This window comes from Beta vulgaris, chromosome 3 (assembly GCF_026745355.1).
Source record: "Beta vulgaris subsp. vulgaris cultivar EL10 chromosome 3, EL10.2, whole genome shotgun sequence".
In the NCBI taxonomy this organism is placed as follows: Eukaryota; Viridiplantae; Streptophyta; class Magnoliopsida; order Caryophyllales; family Amaranthaceae; genus Beta; species Beta vulgaris.
This window is the reverse complement of record NC_079204.1, coordinates 11,231,970-11,258,438: the sequence shown is the minus strand read 5'-3', so window position 1 is coordinate 11,258,438 and position 26,469 is coordinate 11,231,970. Positions and strand designations below refer to the sequence as shown.

The window sequence follows — 26,469 nt, the reverse complement described above, 5'->3', positions numbered from 1 at the left end:
GACAGATTTTGGATATTGGAAGATGCAAATAGAGGACATCTTATATCAGAAAAATCTGTATCAACCTTTGTCTGAAAAGCCTGATGAGATTGAGGAGGCTAAGTGGAAGGTACTGGACAGACAGGCACTAGCGGTGGTGCGTTTGACATTGGCTCGGACTGTGGCGTTCAATGTCAAGGATATCAAAACAACGGCTGGATTGATCAAAGCACTGTCAGATATGTATGAAAAGCCCTCTGCAATGAATAAGGTATATCTGATGCGTCGTTTTTTGATTTAGAGATGAATAATGGTAGTTCTGCTGCTGAACATATTAATGAATTTAATTCATTAATAAGTCAGTTATCTTCGGTTAATATTGTCTTTGAGGATGAAGTGAAAGCCCTAATTTTGTTGTCCTCTTTACCTACTGCTTGGGAAACTGTTGTAACTGCTGTTAGTAATTCCTCTGGTAAAGAGAAATTGGTTTATGATGTTGTCCGTGATCTGATTTTGAGTGAGAGCATTCGAAGGAAGGAGAGTGGAGAATCATCTGGAGCATACAGTGCAGAAGGTAGAGGGAGGGGAAAAGGGAGGAACTTTCAGGGAAAATCGGAGTAAAGGGGGACGGAGTAAGTCAAAAGGCAGGACTAGTGTTACTTGCTGGGGTGGGTAATGAAGGACATTTAAAGAGAGATTGTCCTAGGAAAGAGAATGGGAAAGGGAAGAAGAAGGTTCAAGAAAGTGATGATGAAGAAGAAGCATCAACTAACTTGATTTCTGAGTACGATTCCGATGCTTTGATGGTAAGCATGGATGATCAGGAAGAGTTGGTTGGGTGCTCGGGATCATGGGTCTTGGATTCGGGTTCTTCTCATCATTCCTCACCATGCAAGGAGTTGTTTCGGAATTTCAAATCCGGAAAACTTGAAAAGGTCTACCTTGCGGATGGCAAGGCAGTGGAAGTCATGGGGAAAGGTGATGTGAGTGTGAAACTCACTCATGGTGGCTCGTTGGAGTTGAAGAATGTCAAGTTTATCCCAAGGTTGAAGAAAAGCTTGATATCGGTAGCCCAACTTGCTACATCGGGTTACAAGGTTGTGTTTGATGGTGGTTCTTGGAAGATTGTCAAGGGAGCAATGATCATAGCTCGTGGGGCAAGGAGTGGAACACTTTACACCATGGGGAGCACAGTGAAGGGGCCCGAGATTGGGATGAGAACTTCATGTAAAGTGTCGTTTGGTCGAAAAACTATCGATAGTGGGCCAAGGGATGAGAATCGTGGTGAAGCGGTATCCCGGTGGTAAATTGACCGGTAAGCGTACAAGGTGAAGGACGGCACACAAGCATGATGTGCCGGAAATCCTAAGTGGAACAAAGGGTGTATTGTTCGAGTGGGAGCAATGTGAGTTTGCTTTTAGAACAATGAGAAGCTTCTTTGGCTTAGGTGGTAATTGATTTTATTGAAGTTTGATGAGACTTCAATGTGCTTCTTTGGTTGGAAAGGAAGTGATTATCTTCTTTAGTTGTAGAGGAAGGGAGCTTCATTTGGTTGTGCTTGTCTCTAAGGTGATCCGACCTCCGGGGTAGGAGGGTGTGTAGGTTCATGGAGTGATGGTGCAATGATTTGAAGTTTAGTCATTAAGAATCAAAGTCGGTGTAGATGTTGATGTCTTTCAATTGGAGTTGGTGCAAACTTCAATGTTATTTTCCTTGGTGTAGAGGTGATGTGTTGTCATGGGATGTTTGATGTATGTCATGGTTAAGACACGACTAGAGATTGCTTTTGCAGTGGGAGTTGTGTGTAGGATGATGAATGAGAGGATGATGAAGGTATGAAGTTTTCTTTACTTACAGCTATCTCCAAGTGGGAGCTTGTTGGGTATATGGTAGTATATGAAGTTCATGGATGTGTATGGGTGTGGAGATGAGGTTGCGTAGAAGGAAAACGTCATTTGGGACATAAGGCTAACTTTGAATGGACACATCTTTGAATGGACACATCTTTCAATCTATAAATGATTTTGAGGTGATTCAAAGTGGAGATGATAGCTTGTTCCGAGAGCTTTCGAATGATAGGTCATATGTCCAATTCCGGTGAGAAACGAGAAAGTTATGACAAATTTAAGAAGAACTGACGAAACTGACGAGTTTCATCAGTGTTTCTGTCCGCTCGCGGGCTAGGACCCTGCGCCCGCGGGATGTCGAGCTGCGGGGTTACGATTTTACGGGTTTTTCTTTTGTTTAATAAGGGTATAAATAGGTGCCTTAATTATGATTATCATTCATCATCTCTAAACACATATTTGAGAGAGAAAAAGCTGTAGAGAGAGTTTTTGAGTGCTTTTGTAATCTTTCTTGAATATTCATCGATTTCTAGTGCAGATTCGTGGTTTTTCTCCCAGTTCTTGGGTTTCCACGTAAAAGTTCTGGTGTGTTCTTTCCTGCTTTATTGTTTGATATTCTATTATTGTTTGATATTATTCTTAGATTGATAGTCAATAGAAATTACACTAAAATATTATTATTAGAATAAAAGTTGCCTCCTAATGACGGCTAAAAATATTTATATAGTCTAAACAAAATCCTATTACGAAAATTAGGCAAAAATAAAATCCGAAAATTACTAAAATGCTGTTTTCGGGCCCTAAACGAACTCGAATGGTACAAAAGCCTATAGATCACAACATGGTGTTGGACATGTTGGCCCGTTTTTCTTTTCGAAACAATATTTTATTAAGCATTTTGACATTGTGAGCATGACTAATCGAAATCATTTCCGGCTTTTTCGATGATGGACTTCTTCGTCGAAACAGATAACCTTCTTACGTAAAAAGGACATACATTTTGTTTTCTTAGCCTAATGATATGCCCAGTGTTACCTAATTCTCTAAATGCCCGCTAATTGCGAATTGAGAAAAGCGAATTATGGTCGGTTTTGGTTCATTTTTGGCCTATTTCGGGCGAATGGGCGACTACAAAAGCCGAATTAGATAGCGAATTAGGTTACATTGGATAAACCTAATAAAATACAAATTCAATGAAACAATATAGCAGCAGGCTAACAGCAGTTCATTTACAGAATATCAGAAAAATTTACAGCTTTTATATCCTGCTCTTAACCTTCATCAAACAGTTATTAGAGTACACATAAAGTAAACATTGCCAGAGAAATAAATGAATGAGTGCTCCCCATCAATCCTGTGTTTCAGTTTTGTTCATTTAGAACTGGGACATTCACTTAGGCTCCGTTTGGTAGGGCGTAAAACGTTTTCCCGGAAAACTGTTTTCCTCTATTTTCAGTTTTACATTGTTTGGTTGGCAAAAGAGTGTAAAACTATTTTCCCTTGGGGTAAAATTACTCTCCCAATGATGGAAAACCATTTTCCTTTCAAAATGAAGGGAAAACTATTTTCCTTATCTCTCTTGTACACTCTTTTCACTACCTCCTTACTTTCCATTTCATTTTCCTTTCATTTCACCATTTTTCTTACATCGAACCAAACAACGGAAAACTAATTTTGGAATTGTGTTTTCCATTGTAAATTGTTTTCCATGAAAATCATTTTACACTGAAAATGTTTTACGTCCTACCAAACGGAGCCTTACAAACAGATAAGATAATTTCAGCCATGCATCCTACATGTTAAGAACCAACCAAAGCAAAGAGTTACTATCAGATGTGAAAGTTTCCAACTATCCCCATGCATTTCCCATGAAATTCCCATACTTTATTTGTTTCTTTATTATCTTACAGTTCATCTTCTAGTTTCTTCCCCCCTTTCCCTATTACTAACATCTCTTTAAGAGATTTCTGACAATATTATCACCACTTCCAACTCTGCCATTCCTGCCATTTTACTATATGATAATGTTCCCTCCCCCAAAAAAAGTCATTCATTTTTTCTGAACCCTCTTTCAATATATCTTCCAACCACCTTCCTTCCAAAAAAATAGGGTTCCCTTGGCAGAATTCAGTCTTTGCGTTGCCTCCCAAACACACCACAGAGATCTGTTCCTGCTAGCACTGCCTCCTCCTCGTCATGACACATTATTTAATTGTTGGTCTCGCTGTCCCTCTTGCGATATTAAACGCTAAATTCTTGTATCAGACGGTCTAATCCAGTAGTTCACTATTAGTTGAACAAAAAACAATACTTTAACAACAAAATAATAAAATTGAGTCGGCTGCATGAGTCAAGAAGAGGCACGAGCGAGTCTATATTTGGTGGTTGTCCCACTTGTCCACATAGATTCTCTACTTTTATTATCTTATGTCAAGTGTTATATACTATTACAAACCTTTATCTCTCTTAATACGCGTTTTTTATCAAAGTTATCGTTGACCTCTAGACTTCTCCAAAAATATCTATATATAATCCCAACTCTCCACCACCCTTAACCAACAAAAGTTTTACAGCAAGACACAAAATGTTAGTGACCTAATTGAGTCAATGGTATAACAAGAAACTAACTCAACTTTTTCTCTAAAAAAAAGTTCCAACATGGATTTTAATTTCTTTGCATTTGCATTGCCAACATCTCTAGTGATTATTCACCCCCATTAAATGAATTTGTGCTCCTCGATGAGATGCATTGAATTTAATATTGTCTATTTGGGATATATAGATAAGACTTACATGGGACCAAAAGCCACCAATCTTGAATTCGGGAAAAAGAAAAAGATTAAACCTATTCATTGAACATAAATTATGTGGTCCTACGTATACACTCGTGCATCTTCCTGTATTTAGATTCTCTTCCATGTCAGAACTATATTTTTTATATATATACTTGCAATTATTTTGATTATCTGATATATATGGTGTAATTACTTGTTATTATTGGCCAGCACATTATGATCATATGATAAGAAAATAATTTTATTAAGTTGGAGGGGAGAATATCATTTGAACTGTCAAAGGCAACTTGTTTCTTCTGTTGTTAATAATCAGTAATCACATGAGCCAGAATGTATTTATTTGCGTTTTAATTATTTATTAAGAACTGCGGAGAAAGTAGAATGGAAAATGTAGAACTCCATGTATGTTGTACACATATGAGTTGTCCTACATTGGAGAAAGATGAGAGAAAGTACCACAATATAGCTAGAGGAACTATTCCTATTATCGCCAATTGGTTTTAGTATGGAACCTTCTTTGGACTTGTATATATGTGGACCGAACTCTCCTCCTCCGTACTGGGTTGTCCATGTCCATTTTCAGTCATATCAAATTTATCAGAAGATTTCATTGATCAATTATAACAAAGTCTTATATATATAAAGCTGATAAATATAAAAGCCAGATCTATCTCCTAACTGATGTATACTTGTATATGTCAGAGCATCCATGAGAGCGCGCAAGGCACAACATGTTCACTGTCTAGTACAAGTTGGCAAAGGAGACTATGTACATCAGTACATGTTACTTTCTGTATGGTAGTACATTCTTGGAGTTGTCAATTCTTCAATGCATTACAAAGTTAGCTAAACTGTATTGTTTATCATAACAAGGTTCGTTGAGATCCCACGAATAACCACATGTGATGTGGTTGTAGCGAATTGGTTTTAGATGGAACCTCCTTTGGTCTTGTATTAAGTTGTCCACTCCCATTTAACGTTTGACTAAATTGATCTTTTTTGAAATATAATTTTGGGAAATCAATTTTTGTTTTTTTTTTTCCTTTTTATCCCTTCATTTACTTAAGTTAGAAAGAATCAGAGGGGGTGAGGATTGAGGAAGGAGATGAAACGAAGAGGAGGAAGGTCAAAGATAGGTAAAATTTTCCATTGTTCATTATATATTCACTCCTCACAACCCAAACTAGGTAAAATAAGAAAACTCGTCTTCTAGATTCCTTTCAACAAAACATAGTCAAAATATAAAGGCAAACAGACCAAGCCTTATGCTGTTCCTTAATTTATACTTCCCCGATTTCCTTTTAAGTGCAACACTTTGACTTTTGCACTATTCACACATAACTACTTTGAACATATTGTTTTTTTCAAATATATAAAAACAAAATGACCATATAAAATATTGTTGATTTGTTTCAATGGATATTTTCATAATATTAATTTTTTATAACTTTTACAAATACATAATTAGAGTATTAATGGTTAACGTTGTGCGTTGCAAGCGTGAAAGTCAAACTATTGCACCTATTTTTTATTACAATTGTTGTACTTATTTAGAAACGAAAGTTAGTATATATATGTAAAGTCAACCATAGACTCTTAGCATAAAATGTAAGGACTAATTGACTAGCCATGTTGCCTAGGGAAAAATTCAATACAAGTAATGAAGAATAAGAAGTCGTTTGGTTCACCTAAAATTTTCCTGGAATTTGAATTTTTTAGAAAGTACAAAATAAGGTAGTTGTTTGGTATGCTGGAAATAGGAAATTCATGGGAAATGGAATTTCCAAGAAAATGGAAATTCCTATGAAATATAGAAAATTAATCACCAATCCTCCCTTGATGATTAGAAATTCCTGTGTCAATTACAAATTCTTATGCTCAACCAAACACCCAAAGCCACTTCCTAGGAAACAGACAAGGGACTTTACTTCCCATAAAATAAAACTTCTCATGAAAATTATGTTTCAACGGTAACCAAACGAGTCCTAAATCATTGTTTTTCTACGCTAGCGTGCAATTTTTCCATCTATCTACCTTCAATTTTAGTGGTAAACTAAAGGGAAGAAAGTGATCTTGCTGATCATATATAGTTTTAAAACATAGAACTACTCCTCAAAATACTGAAGTAGTACAAAAACAACTATTGCTTTCATAAATTTCATTTAGTGAATTTAATGTTCACAAAAGGCACATGTACTAGATAAGTAGATAGCTATCAAGCTCAATCCAATTGATCTTATTGAGACCTTTGAATGTTAGAAATTGATAATTAATTTTCGTTCATAAATAGTAAATATACAGTCTTTTTCATCATCAAGGCCACAATATTTAATTTCTTGATTTCTGTTTATAGTTTAATTTTGATAAACTTGGTAAAATTGAACAATACTTTTAATAAGCACCAATCTATATCCAACCTTCAAATCATATCATAATAAGTTTATCTAACAATAAACTGAAATTGATTTGAATCGAATCAAATTTTATTTGATAACTCTAACTCGAAAATGATTGTAACACGAATTGATCCAAACTGAACCCGATCTTGAATATGATCATCTTAGTTTCATTGATTATATACACTTACAAATCCTACATATGAAAGAAGTGGAATATAATTAACCACTTGAAAAGAATTACCAAAACTTGTGCCTAATAATAAAAATTACTAGTATAATTAAAACCTATAAAACAGCAGCAACCTTTCTTTGAGGTGATCTTACTCTAAAAACATGTTCTTCACCAGTACATTTATCAACCTTAACAATCCAATTACTCTTCCTAACACCTTTTTCACCTCTAAAATCTCCAACATTATTATCATTTCCACCAATTCTAGTCACCAACAAACCTTCACCAATAGGCAACAAATGTGTCCTTAAACCACTCCATTGCCATGAAGATCCCTTACAAAATGCATTATAACCTAAAATCACACCATTCTTTACTCTTTTCGTAGCGTGCAATCCTTTCATAACTCCCTCATAGTCCTTGAAATTACAATCAACAAGGAAGAAATCTGCATCTTTGTACTCATTGAGAAGCATGTTTTTAGCATCACCCACAACAAAGTTCACAAATTTTGCATCAGACTTAAGTGCACGTTTGGATGATTGTAGTTCTTCACGTGTAGGGAAAATGCAGGTTACATGACCTCCTGTTTGTTGTGCTGCAGAAACTAAGGCTAATAAGTTTGGTGTTGCCATTTTTTGGGCACATGCTGCAACCATTACTTGTGCATTGTTCCCAGCTGCTAGAGCTGATATAAATTCTGCTGCATTTGGTTCTTTTTCTTGCCTTTCCTGTTAACAACATCACATAAAATCACATATGTCAGATTTTTAATATAATGTCAAGGACGTCAAAACAACTGCGGAATTTTAATGTCAAGGACGTCAAAACAACGAACTCCGAAATGTGTAAAATGGAACAAAAAGAAAAGAACTTACCATTTTGAGAGTTCTGATGTAAGCCTTGGTAGCATTTTCAGGTGACCAACAAGCCATTGTTTTCTTTTCTTGAGAGAGAGAGAGAGATTGTATTGAATTTGATGTGAAGAAATGAAGTGATATTTAAAAGTATGACCAAATTGCAGATATATATATAGAGTGGTTAAAAGGATGGTTTATGGGACAAGCTTAAGTCATTACAGCTGGCTTGTCTGAGAAGTAGATGGGGGTATCTTAAAGTTTCAGATTTTATTTTAATAATTTAGAGAAAAAATAAAATTGTGAAGTGGGAATATGTGGATTTTGAAGCCTAATTCAGATTGATAAAATATTTTGTACTTTTGAGAAGATCCTACCTAACTATTTAAATTTGGAAATTAAGTGATTCTTTGAACTGTAAAAGTATGTCATAAATTCATAATGTATATCCTAAACTCTCATCATTCAGGCATGGTGAAACTTAAATGAAATAGTTTACTTTTTCTTTTTAGTAGATAATTTACTCTATGTATCATGTGATGAACTTTAAAGGAATCAAGTAGTAAAATACAAAAAGAGAGGAGATTATTACAACAAAAAATTAGATTAATCAATTGAATTATTCATGAAACAGGTTATTTGCATAGATTGTTTCTATACAGTTAATGTAATTTGTGGATTCGTATCTTATTAGGTTAATATGCACATGTATAATAAATATGCGCATATATAAATGAGGACTTAATTAACATATATAAAGTACTTCATAAATCAGGGTATTGATCAGTTGGGATAGTGTCTTAGTTTAGTAATATGATTTGTTTCCATTGTCCAAGTGAGTTTCTATAATTTTATAGGTTTAGTTTTTCTGGGTCTTTTATGATGTTTTTCTTGGACGTTTATGAGAGTCTTAATCGGGAGATTAATTGATGTTAAATTTAGGTTAATGTTATGTCTCCCCATCTCATTCATCAATCAAGTATATGTGTTGAGATCCTCTAGAGTTTCAAAATAACTCTATACGGTAGAGTTCGTTAAATATCAGTCGTTGATTAAGAGATCAAAGGCTTGTATTTTCTTTCCCAAAAATCCCTCTATTTCCCCCCGAATATCCTGCCCATATCTTTTCCTTTTCCACTAATCATGGGCCTTTGATTTTATAATATATGGTCAGGATTCAACTCTACTTTGTAGAGTTTTCATAAAACTCTAGAGGATCCGGACCCCAAGTATATATATACATCCTCCATCTAGAGTCCAATTAGGGATAACATGCTATCCCTCAAGTTTATCTTAAACATATAAAGATAATTCCTAACACCCTCCCTCAAGTGGGAGCATGCAAATCACGAATGCCCAATTTGGACAATAAAAGTTCAAACTGAGTCCTACCAAGTGCTTTGGTAAAAATATCGGCCAGCTGAAACTTAGTAGGAACATAGGACGGACTCACAAGACGTTCAGTCACAGCATCACGAACGAAATGACAATCTGGCTCAATGTGTTTTGTACGCTCATGAAACACCGGATTCTGGGCAATATATAAGGCAGATTGGCTATCACAATATAATCGCATTCCTGCAGGATGTTGATGAATTCCGAGATCACCTAATAACTGCTTCAACCACATTAATTCACACACAATAGCAGCCATCGAACGATATTCTGCCTCTACAGATGACCGACAAACTATAGGCTGCTTCTTAGTCTTTCAAGAAATAAAAGAATATCCCAACAATACAAACCACCCACTCACAGATCTCCTAGTAAGAGGACAACTAGCCCAATCCGAATCACACCATCCCTCCAGGCGGAGATCACTGTAAGAACGAAATAATATGCCATGTCTTGGATTTTTCTTCAAATATCGAACTACGCGTAACGCGGCCTCCTAATGAACCACCTTAGGCACCTGCATAAACTGTGATAAAATGTGAACAGAGTATGCCAGATCAGGTCTCGTAATAGCAAGATATATCAATCTGCCCATCAATCTACGATATTTCTCCGAATCATCAAACACAGGACCCTTTGCCACAACCAGCTGATGGTGCTGATCCATAGGAAACTCTGCAGGTTTTGCCCCAAGTAACCCTGCCTCCGCAATGACATCCAATGCATACTTCCTTTGACTCATAAAAATTTCCTGTGGCCCCCTGGCAATCTCAAGACCTAGGAAATATTTCAAAGCTCCCAAGTCCTTCATTTTGAAACATTTCCCAAGGTAAGCTTTGAAGTTCAGTAAAGCTTTTTGATCATTGCCTGCAATAATCATGTCATCCACATAGATGAGAACATTCAACTGAATATTATTCCTAGTAAATGTAAACAAGGAATAATCAGAATAGGATTGCTTAAACCCATATGTTTTCAAAGCAGTGCCCAATTTCGCAAACCAACATCTGCTTTAAGCCATACAATGATTTCTTCATTATGCACACTAGATTAGACTTATTTTCCTGAAAACCAGGTGGAATTTTCATGTACACTTCTTCCTCCAAATCTCTGTGTAAGAAGGCATTATGGACATCCATCTGATGAATGTCCCATTTCTTGACTGCTGCAACGGCCAGGAAAGTACGAACAGTAGTCAGTTTTGCTACTAGGGCAAATGTTTTGTTATAATTAATCCCTTCCACCTGATGATAGCCAAGAATAACCAATCGCGCCTTAATTCAGTCTCTGAAGGTTTCCTTTCTCATCATATTTTTCTGTATACATCCACTTACTCCCCAATGCCTTTTTTCCTGGAGGAAGTGGCTGTAATTTCCATGTGCCCTGATTTTCTAGAGCTTGTAGCTCAACTCCCATGGCCTCACGCCATCCTTCATGTTTCATGGCCTCTTTAAATGATTTTGGAGGACTCCCTATAGTTATAGCAGCTAGAAACCTGCGGTGGTTAGGAGAAAACTTTTCACAGCTAACATAATGTGTAATAGGATATGGGGTACCTGAGGACGTTGTCGAAGCATGTGCCTGAGTTAATGAACTTTTCTTTTTCACTACCGTATGAGTAACAAAATACTGTAACTTTCTATTCGGTATTTTGGTTCGTTTTCCTCTTCCCAAATCCTCCCCATCGCCTGTTCTACAACCTCCCTGGACAAGGGACGGGTCATTTCCCACGGTAGGCGCCACCTCCGGCCGCCCACCGTCCGTTGGAGGTTCCGCCAATCCCGGCGTTGCCCCACCCTCCTGATCTCCAAGAGGACCAACCGCTGGTCCTGGTGTGTCCACAAGGGGCATACTCATCTCCTCTTCATAATAAACCACATTATCAGGAACTGCAGGTGACACAGGTACAGGTGCAGGCTCACTAAAGGGGAATTTATGTTCAATGAATTTCACGTCGCGGGAAACAAAGTATTTCTGGGTGTCTAAATCATATAATTTCCAGCCCTTTTGCCGTGGTTTAAGAATATCCCAGAAACACACACCTTCTGTTCCTACTAGCAAATTTATCACCCCCATGTGAAATATTATAGGCATAACACAAACACCCAAAGATCTTGATATCGGTCATGGTAGGGGCTTATCAAACAAGCACTCATAGGGGGTTTTATAATTAAGGACGACAGAGGGGGTGCGATTTATCAAATGACAAGCTGCCTGCACACAATCCCCCCAAAATTTTAAAGGAAGATTAGCCTGAAATCTCAATGCCCGGGCAACATTTAAAATATGACCATGTTTTCTGTCCACTCTACCATTCTGTTGGGGGGGTTTAACACATGATGTTTTAAAGGAGAGGATCTAATAGATATAGATGATATCCTGATTGATTTAATCTCAAGTCCGAAAATTTCAGAGGGTGTTCTTGGGTTTGCAAAAGAGTTAGAGGAAGGTAATATATTTTTTAAACAAAGAAAAATTGATGATGCCCTAGAGAAATATGACTATGTAGGGATCAGTCTGACTTGATATGAATTTGTAGAAGAAAAGTATATGATTGAATGTTTTAAGCTGATTATTTGTACTCTCTTAAACTCTGCAACTTATTTTAGCAGGAAATATAAGTTTGAACAAGTAGCTCGGATTAGTTCAATCGTCTTAGATTTCAAACCAGATAGTGTGAAAGTTTTGTGTTGAAGTGCCATGGAAGTAATAAAGCTAGAGAAAATAGATTGGGGCTATTGGGACTTGTTGATGGTTACTAAGTTGGAACCTGAAAATCAAGAGGTATCTATGAAACTTGAAGGAAGAGAGGATAGAGGATAGCGAGAACATTCCCAATTTTGAAAATTCTAATATGGCAAAGCCAAGTAGGGGTGTGCATCGATCCAAAATCGGACCGGCCGACCTGTTGGACCGATAGACCGAAATTCAAATTTTTTTGGATCGGGACCGGAATATTCCGGGGTCCGGTGGTGGATCGGAATTTGTATTTTTTTATTAACAAATCTTTTCTTCTAAGGTTTATACGTATTAATAAATTCGATAGATTAATACTAATAATACGAAAAGTAATAATCTTAAAGGCAATAACGATGATGTTTTAACTTTCTAACTTTTCTAAGTTTTAAACTTTTTTTTAACCTTCTAACCTATTTTTACAAAAAAAAAAATCCCGTCCAGACTGGAAAATTCTGGGTTTGGACCGGACCAGACCAGATCGGAAACCCATAACCCCAAGTTTTCGTGGACCAGAGATCGAACCGAAATTCTCCGGTCCAGTCTTGTCTGGTCCGATCTGGTCTGATCTGGTCCGGTCCTGGTCAGAAACTACACAGCCCTAGAGCTAAGTATATCGGTTTTCGTACTGAAGGAGGTTGAACTCTTTTATTCACATCTCAATGAAAGATTATTAAGTGTTAATAAAGGAAAAATCTATTACTACGTTAATTGTAGATATGGTTCTATGATGAATTTTAGGGTAGTCATGTCTTCAAATGTTAGTGTCAAGAGCATGTAAGCCTTTCAAAAAAAAAAAAATAATGTAGATGGTTCGACCATGTTTGAGAATTTAAAACAAAATCAAGTGTTATATGATTTCAATATTTGGAGTCGGAAGACCAAATCAAACAGGATTCTACAATGGAGGCTTCGTGTGAGTCCATGAATGGGGATGAGGATAATGGAGTAAGAAGTAGGATTACAAACAGCTAGCCTTTGCTATGATACCATGATCAATAAGAATATTGAAGCCTCATCCTGGTTTGCTCGAAGTTAAAGAGAGAAGCGACATTCAAAAAACTTTTTGTTTCAGCAAAAGGAATGAAGGCTCGCCCGTGATCACATGTGAAGAATGATAGTAGAAAGAAAATTTCTAAGATTAAGACCATCGTTTGTTCATCATCTAACTTGCTTTTAGATAGGTATTAATTAATGAGCTTAACCTGTTCGCGAATAGTTCGAGCTCGGTTTGATCAAAGCTCACCTCGAATTCGGGCTCGGTTCGAGACCTTGACAAGCCAAGCTCGACTCAGAAAGTTCGTGAACATGCTCGATTATTATTTTATATATAAAAAAATTAATATAACTTAAAGCCTTTAAAAAGCTATTATATGTTAAAACACTTTAAAAGGTTTTTATACGTATCCTTTCATACAATTTTTTTCATTGAAAAATTCATGTTTTTTTTTTCTTTTTGTATGTTTTTAGATCTAGTTTGTCGATCTTTTATGTGTATTTGTAAGTAATTCATTTGGTTAGCATGTAAAAATAAAATAAAATAAATTTATTTGTGGTACTTTTTGAATTTAGTCTATAATTCTACAAGATCTGTCGACAATTTTTTTAATGTCGAATATGAATTTTTAGTTTGGTTTAATGTTGTTTTCTTTATTATTAATTTGTCTCAAATCGAGCTCTAGTCTTGAGAGAAGCTCACAAGCCGAGCTTCACTTATTGAGCTCGTCGAGTTCATGAGCTGAGCTAAACGATAAACAAGCCGAGCCTAGCCAGTATAGTTCGAGCTTGGCTCGTGCGATAAGCAACCCTACTTCTAGATACAGGTTGGCGGACTGTAGGAAAAGAAAGGATTTCATCGTCTATTCATCATTCTTCTACTATTTTCCAAGGAAAAAGCGTAATTAAGTAATGGTTGCTATGTTCGTAGTACTGAGTTTAGTATTGGTTACTCTAATTATCTTTTGCTTTGTACAAATATATGTGTCCTTGGTCTTCTATCCCACGAAATGGCCTTTTGCCATGAGTAGTGGTTTGTGTTGTTCTTCACTTGTATGTACTTGTTGCCAAAAAAAAATTCGGTATGAATAAAAATTGAACCACGAAGACAACCCTAAATGCACCCTACATTAACTTTTTATATTAATAAATGTCAATAATGGGGTGTTGTTGAGGAACATTATAGAAATTCATGATGCATAATCTAGGCATTAATCTTCACTCGTTTAAGGATTAGCTTCCTGGATCCTTCGTTTGATATCACTCTTTAATCAAATATGATGTCCAGCAGAAGAAAAACAAAGAAAGATCGGATGAGTTGTAATGTCTTTATATTGTGGAGCATCAAAAGATTAAAATGGCCAGTTGATCGACAAATCGATATTTTTATTTGTAGATGCAAGACAAATCATTTAATTCATCGGTAGGAACAAGCAAAGGACAATACATTCATGTGCACCATTCATGTGGACCAATTTATCTATGTTTTCCTTAGGTCAATTGTCTACACAAAATTATGCTCTAGGGAAAAATAATACATTATTACATGCAAGGTGAAATATAATACTAGGTATCATAATTGTACCTCTTGTTTGGAAACCAAAGGAAGGAATCCATGTGTAGTTGGTTTAGAATCTAACGAAAGATTTTCGACTATGCTTTTTAATTGGATGAAGCAAACAACAACAAGAAGTATTGTTCTTGCTCACTACTCACTACTCACTACTCACTACCAAAACTTAAATTTTTATTTATCCATCTAACTAAACGAAACAAACAACAATAAATGCAACTCATCAATTATATATGGCAAGTCGGAAGAATTGATGGTATAGTCCTAAATTAAAATTTTAATTAACTTATATTTATCATAAAATCATAATATTTAGCAATTAGTAGCATAGTAGCATTTTCCTCTAAATTATTTCCAAACTTCTATTGATGCTCTTAAACTGAAAAATAAGTCATGCTATGTTATAATCTAGTCTAATTTAGCTTTTAGATATATCTTCTCGAAACTCTCCAATTTATATCGAATTGTCTTCACCAATGGAGTAATTGTTAAAATGCAATTAGTAAATTTAAATTTTATTTATTCATGTATTTTGTATGTATTGAGGAACATAAATTGTTATTATTTGAGTCACTAATAAACATATAATAGTATATTTGTGGCTTAAGTGCTTAATACAATCACTAAATAGCCAAATAAAGTCATGCGTAAAACTTATTTACGCAAAGCCAAATCCATCAACATAACATAATAAAATTCTAAGAATTACATAAAACAATCGAAACTTTAGAGATCAAATGAAATGAAGATCTTTAAAGTTTAACTTAGGATAAGAAATTAGATGTAATATAGTAATTGTGTATTACTGTATAATTTATAAACAAGGAACACAAGGTTGCTTCTTTAACACACGATGTCCCGGTTGATACCTAGACAATAAGGAAACATAGTCCATAAGACTACATTGATTTGATTGAATAACTTTTCAATGTTGTGGGAGACAAACAAACAATTTAGAGCTATTTTTGATGTTTTAATTTTTATCATTAGCAACCCAGTGATAGTGATACGGTTCTCCCGCTCTTACTTTGTTCGGTTGTTCCATCATGTCTTGGGGGTATCCCTCATCCGTACTAGAAGATCGGAGAAACATACCTCCGACATTTTTAAAATTACAGATTTTTAGGCAATTTTTGGAGAGAAGAGAGATAGAGATAGAAAATAAAAGGATACTATGTGATAGGAGAAAGATCGAGAGAAGTTATTACCCAAAATGAAAGTGCCACAACTAAATTGAAACTTCCTAAAATAGAAAGTGTCACAACTAAATTGAAACAGAGGAAGTAAGAAAATTCCTAGCTTGGCTGAATGAAATTTGATTGAATTTATAAACAAGACATGAATGGCGAGATCCACATTTAAAAAAAAAAAAACCTATATAAAGAATGATGCTTGGTAAAACTTTATCTATCGGACCATATTCTATTTCTTTTATATATTACTTCATACGTTGTTTATTGGTTTAAATACTTTAACTTTTATAGTTGTCAATACATAACTTGAATATTAAGATGAATTCATAATATTGTAAGGGAGTATTAGATTTGTTATACTTATACTAGTCAAAAACATTTAACCAAGAGTTAATATGTGAATTGTGAAGGGAGTATAAAGTTAAAGTGTTGCAATTAGTAAAAAGTACAAGAATTATGAGGAAATAAACGGTTATATATGATCTTATAAAATTACAAATATCCCTCCAAAACTATTTGTTCTTCATATTTAAACATTTTTTAAGGATAAATTGATCAAAGTGAGAACTTTTTAAAAGTATTATCAAGTACTCCTATTTCTTTTTAATAGTTACATTTTGCTTTTTCATGCTTGTTAATATAAATGTTTGAATATTAATATCTCTAAATTTGCATTTGTAAAAATTATAAAAGTTGATATTTTAAAAGTACATATCAATCAAACAAGATCACACATGACTATTTTTTTTCTTACCCATGAATTTGTAAACAGTGTTAAAACTCAAAGTGTAACCACTAAAAAAAAGAAAATACATAAACTCAAACATGCCATGTTTGGTAAATAGTTTTTTCATTGGCTTTTGGCTTTTCAATTTGGTCAAACAGCAAAAAAAAAAAAGTGTTTGGTTATTGGCTTTTTGGTTGGCTGGAAAGCTGGCTTTAAGCCAAAATGAAAAAGCTGCCTGGAGCAACTTTTTGGATTGGCTCATTGGCCCACAAACTCTTTAATAAACAGCCAACAACCACAATTTAATTTTGCCAAACACTTTTGCAAACAACTAGCTTAAACAACCAATACATACCGCCAATGCTTTCAGCCAGTCAAACAAGCTAACTAAACCAACCAAAAGCCAATAGTCAATAGCCAATTCCCAAACAACCCCATTACATATCGAGTACAAAAAAGTACACACCTAGAATTAAGTTTTGGTGAAGCTATTTTAAATCGAGGATGGATAATGTACTTTCACCGGGAAAACCGGACAAGTAATCTTAAATATGTAAGGCGGTGCATGAATTTAAATAATTAAGGTTATAACTTATAAGCTTAAGACAAAGTGATGGAAGAATCAATTAGCGTGTCCAAAGGATACGTGAAATCGAGGAGATGAAATAGGAATCTTGGTCCAAAGAATTCGCAATTCAATTTTAACAAGTTTTTCAACATGTTCCATGAGTTTATATAAATTATTATAACCTTTGAAATAGGATTTTGTCGAGTTGATGTTAGATTTGGTGTCATAAGTAATAACTACTAGTATTAAGTTTGTTGGACTCCTATAATAAATGTAAGTTTTGTTGGATGATCTCATGAGAATTTCTTTGCATTTGGTTAAAGGTATTGGAATGTAATGGAATGGCATTGATGATGAAAAAAAGAGTTGATTGAGGTAGCTTGGATATGGAACCTCATATCCATCCCCCTTATAAATTAAGATCGTCATACCTCTCTTTTGTTTATGGATTCTATGTCTATATTTTAAATAAAACAAAGAGCTTTTAAAAAATGAATTTTGGATCCATATCTATAAGGTTGTCATTTTCATCACATACCTTCATGACTTTTTAATTAGTGATACTCCCTTGGTCCGAAATTTAAAATTATACGATATAAGAAAGTTGAAAAAAGTCGTTAGAGTTTATGAAATAATCATAACGAACTATTAGAATTTTGGACAAAGAAATTGCTACTAGGATGGGATTCCTTATGGTCACTTAACTACTTAAGAGTCTCATATGATATACTTATGTCTCTAATTCACGCACACATAACTCTCTTCTTTCGTTCTTTTCCACTACATATGTCTCTAACTCTAGCCTCAATTCTTGGTTTTTTATAGGGGCTTCCACTGACTTTATCAATGGTAATCCTTTTTTGTTCCTTAGTTTTATTAGCTTAGATCTTTTGTCCTATGGTTTTATGTTTCAATGATTCTCTTTTATTACTTTGTGAGTCTTTTCTCCTATCATTAAGATGTTTTATATCCTCTGTTCTGAAAGTTATGCATCTATTTTGTCTCAGTTTGATTCACTACACTAGTTGTGCGAAAATTCATTCACTATACTAGTTCTGAAAGTTTTTTAACATGCAGCTAATTAATCTTTTTCCTTTCCCCTTCCATTTCTCTCCATTTCCTCCTCTTCAAACGAAGTGTAAAGGAGACTTTTCTCTAGATTTCGACTTATTCGCACCATTGTTTCGTGATCGTTCAAAAGGTCTAATAAATTAGTCTCATGAACAGCAATTTCTTGACAACATCCAAAGAAATATTCCAGATAATTTAGAGACATATTACAAAAATAAATGACTTCAATTATAGCCATATTATATAATTCATTCAAAGTGAAAACTCATATACAGCCAGTGTCCACCATACGTTTTCCACACATTGTCATTTACCAAATTTCAAAATTTATAAGCATGTCTCATGATAAGGTACTTACTTACCCTCTAAGTTTGCACTTGCTGCCTCCATAAGCCCGTTACGTAGCTGCTCGGTGATGTCTCTGACATGACCCGGGCCATGCGGTATGAAAACTGTTGTATTCTTTGATTGGTTACCGAGGTCCCTGATTGTATCAAAGTATTGAGTGACCATAATAAGATCCATGACCTCTTTAGCAGATGTTCCTTCGACCTTGTTTGAGAAATTCAGTATATTCTCTCTTAGCCCATCTGTGATTGCCTGCCTTTGCCTTGCCACTCCAACACCACCTAGATACTTGGATTCTGCTTCTGCCTCAGCCTTTTTCACTTGCAGAATTTTCTCCGCTTCCCCTTTATAAACACTAGCTAGCTGAAGTCTTTGTGCTGTACAATGAGGTACACAAATACAATTAAGATTCTAGGACAACAGTGAAAATTGTGAGCAAAAGCTCAAATGTAATTGATTCTATAAAATAAACATATAATTTCAGTAGTATGAACATTTGAACATTATCTATTGATATGCTACATATGCTATTTGCAATGAGACACAAGTACAACTCGGGGTGCTAATGGAGACAGACTCGAAGACAATTTGATTTGAGCTCGAACCGTCTTGTTGCTCCTCGAGCTTAATATTCTCTAAATCGATTAGACTTGTTAAGGTCTTGAGTCCAGACGAATCAACGAGCCAAGCATTGAGCGAGTCAAGTTCAGATTGCTTACGAGCATACAGCCATACAAACTCAATTAACACCAATAAGGAGGATAAAAAGAGGAGTGTGAACTTGAGGAAACAGCTAAATTTCAGATAATAGGGTGTGGGTTTTTCTGACCTTCCCTTTCACGTTATTTGGCCTTTCCAGTAAGTCTAATACTCCATATTTTTCTGAAAGGTCCTCTCACTCCTCTACTCTTATGTACCAACTTAATTTTTATCTTTTTCAAACCAAAAAAAAAAAAAACTACGTAAATTGGTACTATGTATACAAAACAGTAATAAATTCATCAAGCTATTTATGAGCTTATCGAGTCCAGTTGGGAGTCTTGGGACTGGCTGAGCTCGACTATGTAAGGTCTCAAGTTGAGTCTGAGCTCCAATCCAGCCAATTAGAGTCGGAGCTTTTTGATTGAGTCGAGTTCAAGTTGCTCACAGATAAACATGCTCGATCGGCACTCCTATGAAAAATAATGACGTCAAACGATAGAAGAAAATAACCTGCATTTATCTCATTCATTGCTTTTCGTACTGCTGGATCAGGTATGATATCAACCATTAAAATATGCTCGATGCTGTATCCATATTCTCCCATAACCTGCCCAAGGAATTCATAGAAAATCATTGTTCTTGAAGTGCGAGCACATGAAATCCGAAATAACAGGAAACAGAGATAAATCCCACCAACCAGTTCCTAAAGGCTTCTTTTCTATCGTTGTGAATTCCAAATTATTTTTGAAAACTTGAAAAAGGATTGGTTACTAGAAAAAATGGTTGTTCAATTTTTCTGTTGGTCTTCAGTACTTTAAAATCTCCACATACAATATAATCCAACTTCTTCAAAACCTTTCCATCTGTTCAATCCCTCCCCTTTCCCAGGTACAAACTCTAAATCTTCAATTTCTAATTGTCTTGAATAATTTCTAACTGCCGCTTCATGTTTTTTCTTAAAGCACTCAGCGACGATGATTTAAGAAATTCATCTTCAACAGATTGCAGTGTCATGATCAACACAATAGTTGAAAACAGTTTCCAAATGGGTTGGGTAAAATAGTCAAAGGGAGTTCAATAATTTTTTAGTTCTACAGAATTGAGGTGGTCCTTGCATTCCTTTCAGGTAAACAACTTAGATAGACAAGAAGTTTAGCCCAAGCACTCTGAACAGACCAAGAGAAACCAAACTGAAGGGAACATATTAGAACTTCGAAGCCATTACCTTTGCGAGTTCCTCCAGTACATGTTTAGCAACCTCACCCTTTTGTTCAAACAGCTCATCCAAGTTCATCCTTGGGACAACAGCACGTACAACTAGAATCTCATAAATAAAAGTAGAGGTAAGTTAAAAATTAGCAGTAAAAAAAGAAATGCAAGATAACATTTCAGCTGAACCACAAGTCTACAACTCCACAACTCCACAACTCCACAACTCCACAAGAGAGGCGAAAAGGGCTATCTACACATAACAAACAGGAAAACAGACAAGAATAAGCCAGAAAAATTAATTTATAAGATTACCATCAAAAACATATGCCTGAATCTGTTCTCTAGGATTTTGCAGTTCATAGAATGCATCGTCAGCATTTTGTCTGATCACACGGTACTGAATTGAGCATAACATTTGAACGAAGACATTATCCTGCAAAAAGGCATTGTTCAGGTATGGAAAATAATAAGGATCTAATATTAAACACTGACGCACTTGTCACATACACTCCAAAAAAAAAAAATATCTTGAAACAAGAACATGCCTTGTAGAAGAACCAACGGACCATAACAAAGATATTAGTTCTGAAGACATTGACACAACATATTACACCTTCAGATTTTCTAACACACTATCAATAAATCACTTGATAAAGAACATGATGCCAAGTTTAAACTGGCTTATATTCCTTAAGGTCCTAATAGATTTGAAAAGCACAATAGAAATATGGTTGTGTAACTAGAAGCAGATATCCTTGAAGAATTTGTTCCCTTTCTGTCAGTAATACGATCATGGGCCAAAATTGACTTATATGGTCAGACAGCATTGCCATCTTTAGCCACCAATTTCTCAAATTACATACTGTTTTATGATAAAATGAAAGTATACTGTTTTCCAGATTTACATCACCAATTAGTATAGATTCTTGATGATTATGATTTGGTAAGCATCAACTGTAAAGCTAGTGAAGGTTGGCCACAAAATTATAATGTGAGCAGCACTCAGCAAAGCCTGACTAGCACAGGTAAGTGGCTTGAGGTCCAACCAGTTTCAGCTACTTTAATTGATAATTTAGCAAGGTGAAAAAAAAGGTAAAATATCACAGAAAGAGCTAAAACTTGACTCCAGAGTTTGAGCCTTTACTCTCAATTTCCATCACTGAAATACCTTACAATCCATCTGGCTGATTGACCAGGTCGGCCCCTTCCTGTGTTAGGCCATGTGGGACTGGTTTGTTTAACATTACGGTCATCATAATGATCAAAACAGTACACTCTAAGATTTAATCTTACTCATGATAAGACCACCTTCAATTTAAATATGCTTATTGTTATGTCATAACTCAGAACTAGCAATATGAGGATGCTCATTAAGGAAATTATTTGGCCATCAATCCAACCGGAACCAGCTATAGCCTATAAGCCTAAATCAGGAATTCATCAAATCATGTAAAATCTCCTCAAAACCCTAAAAAGTCAATCCTTGACTAATTACTTCTTCTTAAGCTAAGTAAAATTGCTAAGCTCTCTCTAGTGAAAGTAGGTCTAGTCATCTTTGCTTGCTTCCTTCCTTCCTCACAACACTTGTGCTTGCCAAAACCACAATGACAAGATAAAAGAAACACACAAAACCGCCTATCACAATGTCTAGTAACTCGCACCTAGTCCATGCTTTCTCAAATCTCAATGATCATTCAACCTTTTTGGCGATTACAAGAAGATATCAGCACCAAATGAAAAGTACATCCTATTAGCAAAACCACTACTAGTAAAACTCAGTCACTTAGACTACCTGCACTAAAGTTCCTCACTAATTCAAACACCGTCGAAGAACGGTCATCTGGGACAAACCACATTTTGTGCCATCCATGGTTAGAAACATCAAAACATACAAATCAAACTCATATTAAACCCAAATACATCTGCTGCTCCAATAATCACTAAGACTCCATGCAGCATACAACCAACGAACGATCCACAATTTAACAAAAAACTTCAAAACAATCTCTTACAAGTGAGTCATCACAATCATGATCCAATCAATCATAAAAAAAAAATCCCAAATTGTAGTAGTTGCCTATCATCCCACTAGAAACCCTATATGTACGATCCATCATCCTACTAAAATCACTCCCATATGAGATAAATTCACACAAAAATTCATCACAAAAACAAACACCCAACAAAAGCAACACGAATTAGACTCAAAATTCAGAGACAAGGTATCAAAATTCACCACAAAAATCAAATACCCACAAAAGAAGAAAGCCAGAATCGCAAGAATTAATGAATTTCAACAATAGAAGATTTCTCAAAAATAAAAAAAAAGGTAAGAAAAAGAAAACCTTAGTTTTGGTCTCGATTTTGACTTCAAGAGAATTGAGACGAGTAGAGAGAACTCCGGCAAGAAATTGACCAGCAATGGGATTAAAGAAGTGAAGTCCAGGTTCTGCAAGTTTTTCAAATCGACCCCATCTTTCAATCACACCTACGCTTGCTTGGTCTATACATCCACATAAAATACAAAATGAATTCCCCATTTTGTTTTCTGTATCTCTTCTTTTTGTTCAACGGAGATTCACACTTTTTGTGATCAAACAAATGATTATGATTATATGAACTATGAAGAAAGATTCACATGAAGAAAGATACAAAGGAAGAATGAAGAAAGGGGTTTTTGTGGTGGAACTGGGAATTGAGACGTGGAACTTGGAAGAACGCGCGCGTAAGTCAATTTCTTCCGAGTTCACTTGATTTTATTTTTGGAAGAAATTTCCTATGAGAATACAACATTATTGATCAAGAGTCAAGACAATGAAATGTCTTTAGAATTTAGCCATAGTAAGTTTGTTTGGTAGAGTGGTAAATTGCATTTCACGACTTTACAATTGTGGGAGGTTCCAGTTCAATGCAAAATTTATTCTTCAGCCTAGGCCATGTTCATGGTGAGTAACCGTACACGATCTTCAAAATATCACGGTCCAATTTTATTAATTATCCGTCCAAAGTAAAAAAAAAAAAAAACTAAATCTAATTACCGCCTATTCCATTCCTAATTTATCAAGTGTAGTATTGGATGCAGATTCAAATAAGTTGATTTCTATATGGTGTTATGCTTCATCTTTCCCTATTCTTTAAAAAGAAAAACTCATTAGTGATTCTTTCGTCTCTTTCTATTCATCAAAAAAAATTATTTTTTATAATTTAGTTTAGCATAGAAAAGTAGAGACGCTAAATTATACGAGATGGCCTGCTACCTTACTAATCATAGAAGAAATAGCAACAATCCTTATTTAGGGCAAGCTAGATTCAGTTGACTAGTAATTTAATCTAATTATCAAAATTTCAAGGTTTGCTTAGCTTATTGGTGAAAATTTGAAAACGTCTCCCTAAGTCCCTATATGTCATAAATATTGAAAAAAGAGAAATGGAATTTTCGTTGCCCATCAGTTTGGTTCATCACTTCATCCTCTAAAACCAACACAACTACTCTTTTGATTTAATATAAAGCTTGAACTTTTCATATTAGTCTTAGCTTGATTGTAACCTTTCATCAAAATATTTAAAGTCTCATATTATATAGGCAATAAAGTATTGGTAACTCTTGCCATCTCACAAATATTTTGATACCAGGACTAATTCGAAGTGTTACCATCATAGAGTAATTTTTAGCGTCTCACAGTCAGAGCTTTATTAATGCGTAGCAGCCGCAACTACTTTGACAATATGGTACTTTAGTGAACTTTTTATTTGAAAATTGTGCAATATCCAAATGTGTCATTCTAGTTTTATGTGTGTCATACTTCCATCATCTAAGATAAGGGGGTAATAAAACGTTAAAGTTAGTAGATAATTGAGTCGTGATAAACCGCTAACGGATATTGGATTCACTATCCCATATCGAGGGTAAAAGCGTCATTTAACCAAACAAAAAAGTGAAAAGATGGCTGCAAACCGAGTAAAAGTACTTTTTCCCTCTTAAAAAACTTGTACCCCACTTTCAGTATTTCGAAACCAAATTTCGGATTTTATAAAAATTCAGAAAGGACACTTTTCTTTTTTAAAAATTTGATGAAAAGTTACATTTAATCCACACCAACAAGGGTTATTTTGTGAGTAACAAGTGCCTCAAAACATAAACATGGGTTCATTTATCAATAACAACTGTTTTTGATACACAAACATAAGTTTATATAAATATCAAGTTGTACTTTTTAGTTTTTAGGGGAAAAATTTGCCGACAACACGCAAATCGAGAAAATTTTTATTTTTTGTCCGAAATCACAGTCTTGGTTTTTGACAAAATATTACATGTAATTTACACACCAACAAGGGTTGATTTTATAAGTAACACGTGCCTCAATACATAAACATGGGTTGGTTTCATCAAAATAAGTGTTTTTGATACAAAAACATGGGTTTATAAGATTTTAGCTTTTCACATTTTCCCTCGGGAAATTACCAAAATGCGTTGGATATTGGATAGTGAACCCACTATCCGTTAGTGGTTTATCATTTCTCGTGGGCAACTTACCCACTAACAAGGATAATATTGTCATTTTAGCATATTTACATACACAAATAGGGGTTGGTTTGACAAAATAAGGGTTTTCAACACATAAACAGAGGTTGATTTAGCAATAATGAAGGTTTCAGACACACAAACATGGATTCTTATCAAAATCAATTGTACTTTTTGGTGGTAAAGCTGAATGGTACACACAAATCAATGCAACTATTTGATTTATGACAGAGATCACATGTTTACTTTTTAACAAAAAATAACTTTCAACCTTTTTTGCATACACAAATAGGAGTTGATTTAACAAAAAACAAGGGTATTAAACACACAAACAAGGGTTGATTTAATAATAATCAGGGTTTCAAATACACAAACAAGAGTTTCTTAAAAAAAACAATTGTACTTTTTTGGGGAAAAGCTAAAGTGAACACACATATCAATGTAACATTTTGCTTTATGGAAGAGATCACATGTTAAATTTTTGACAAAAATAAGGTAGATTTCAACTTTTTTTTTTAACATAAATAAACAGGGATTGGTTTAACAAGAAACAAGGGTTTCAAACACACAAACAAGGATTGATATAACAATAACTAGGGTTTCAAACATACAAATAGGGGTTCTTATTAATAACTGATTGTACTTTTTGGGGAAAAGCTTAACTAAACGCGTGAATCAATGCAACTTTTTGCTTTATGGTAGAAATCACATATTTACTTTTTAAAAAAAATAGCTTTTTTGTATTTTTGTGTTAACAATTTTTTTTTTTTTTTACAAAAAGGAAACTTTTTAAAAAAAAATAAAAATAAAAGTAATTATTAGTGACAAGTGATCCACTAACTACTATCGTTTTATCATACCTCATCGATAAGAGGGATATACTAATTTCCACCTTTAGCCATCAGATTTGTTTTTACCAAAAAAAAGGGGGGATATTTCTTTTTTAATCTCAATTGTGGGTTTTGACATATTCTTCAGATCGTGTGAATGTGTGATATAATGTCATTTCCATATTACCAATTCCAGTGATAGAGACCTATATTTAAAGAAAATTAGTATTTGGGTTCGGGTGTTACTCCGGATTGATACTATTTTACAAATTAATTTGATATGCATTTTTTTTCATTCCCATTAAAATATATCAAGGAAAACTCAACATTTAAATGGTACTATATAATAATGTCGACACTTACAACTTGATTAAAAGTTGGTTGAGATGGTAATTGTGTGATATATAATTGCAAGAGGTTATGAGTTCAAATCTCGTTGCAAACTAATTTTACTTTTGTTAATTGACATGACTTATGAACACATTGGAGTACACATTGGACAACTCTAGTGGAGTAACAGAGGCGCCACGTGGCGTGTATACATTGC

The 26,469-nt window shown here is 34.7% G+C and overlaps 2 protein-coding genes across 2 annotated transcripts; both read right to left on the bottom strand.

Moving 5' to 3' along the window:
* Positions 1-7,144: 7,144 nt before the first annotated feature.
* On the bottom strand, positions 7,145-8,203 carry LOC104888655 (hypothetical protein). Its single transcript, XM_010673679.4, has 2 exons — positions 8,071-8,203; positions 7,145-7,923 (listed from the first exon to the last, which is right to left on the bottom strand). Exons 1-2 carry the CDS (start codon positions 8,125-8,127, stop codon positions 7,306-7,308), a joined length of 675 nt encoding a protein of 224 aa, XP_010671981.2. The 5' UTR covers positions 8,128-8,203; the 3' UTR covers positions 7,145-7,305.
* Positions 8,204-18,514: 10,311 nt separating this feature from the next.
* On the bottom strand, positions 18,515-23,360 carry LOC104888654 (hypersensitive-induced response protein 4). Its single transcript, XM_010673678.4, has 5 exons — positions 22,916-23,360; positions 20,883-21,003; positions 20,584-20,675; positions 19,869-19,965; positions 18,515-19,033 (listed from the first exon to the last, which is right to left on the bottom strand). The coding sequence occupies exons 1-5, from the start codon at positions 23,108-23,110 to the stop codon at positions 18,663-18,665; spliced, it is 876 nt and encodes a 291-aa protein (XP_010671980.1). The 5' UTR covers positions 23,111-23,360; the 3' UTR covers positions 18,515-18,662.
* Between the last annotated feature and the right edge of the window lie 3,109 nt (positions 23,361-26,469).

What these genes read in the sequence shown, in the direction of transcription:
- LOC104888655 (XM_010673679.4), bottom strand. Translation starts at nt 8,127, where the DNA reads ATGGCTTGTTGGTCACCTGAAAATGCTACCAAGGCTTACATCAGAACT. An exon ending in ACATCAGAACTCTCAAAATG is followed by an intron (nt 7,924 to 8,070) that starts GTAAGTTCTTTT and finishes TGTTGTTAACAG; the next exon opens with GAAAGGCAAGAAAAAGAACC.
- LOC104888654 (XM_010673678.4), bottom strand. Translation starts at nt 23,110, where the DNA reads ATGGGGAATTCATTTTGTATTTTATGTGGATGTATAGACCAAGCAAGC. An exon ending in AAATCGAGACCAAAACTAAG is followed by an intron (nt 21,004 to 22,915) that starts GTTTTCTTTTTC and finishes GCCTTTTTGCAG; the next exon opens with GATAATGTCTTCGTTCAAAT. An exon ending in TCAGGCATATGTTTTTGATG is followed by an intron (nt 20,676 to 20,882) that starts GTAATCTTATAA and finishes ATGAGATTCTAG; the next exon opens with TTGTACGTGCTGTTGTCCCA.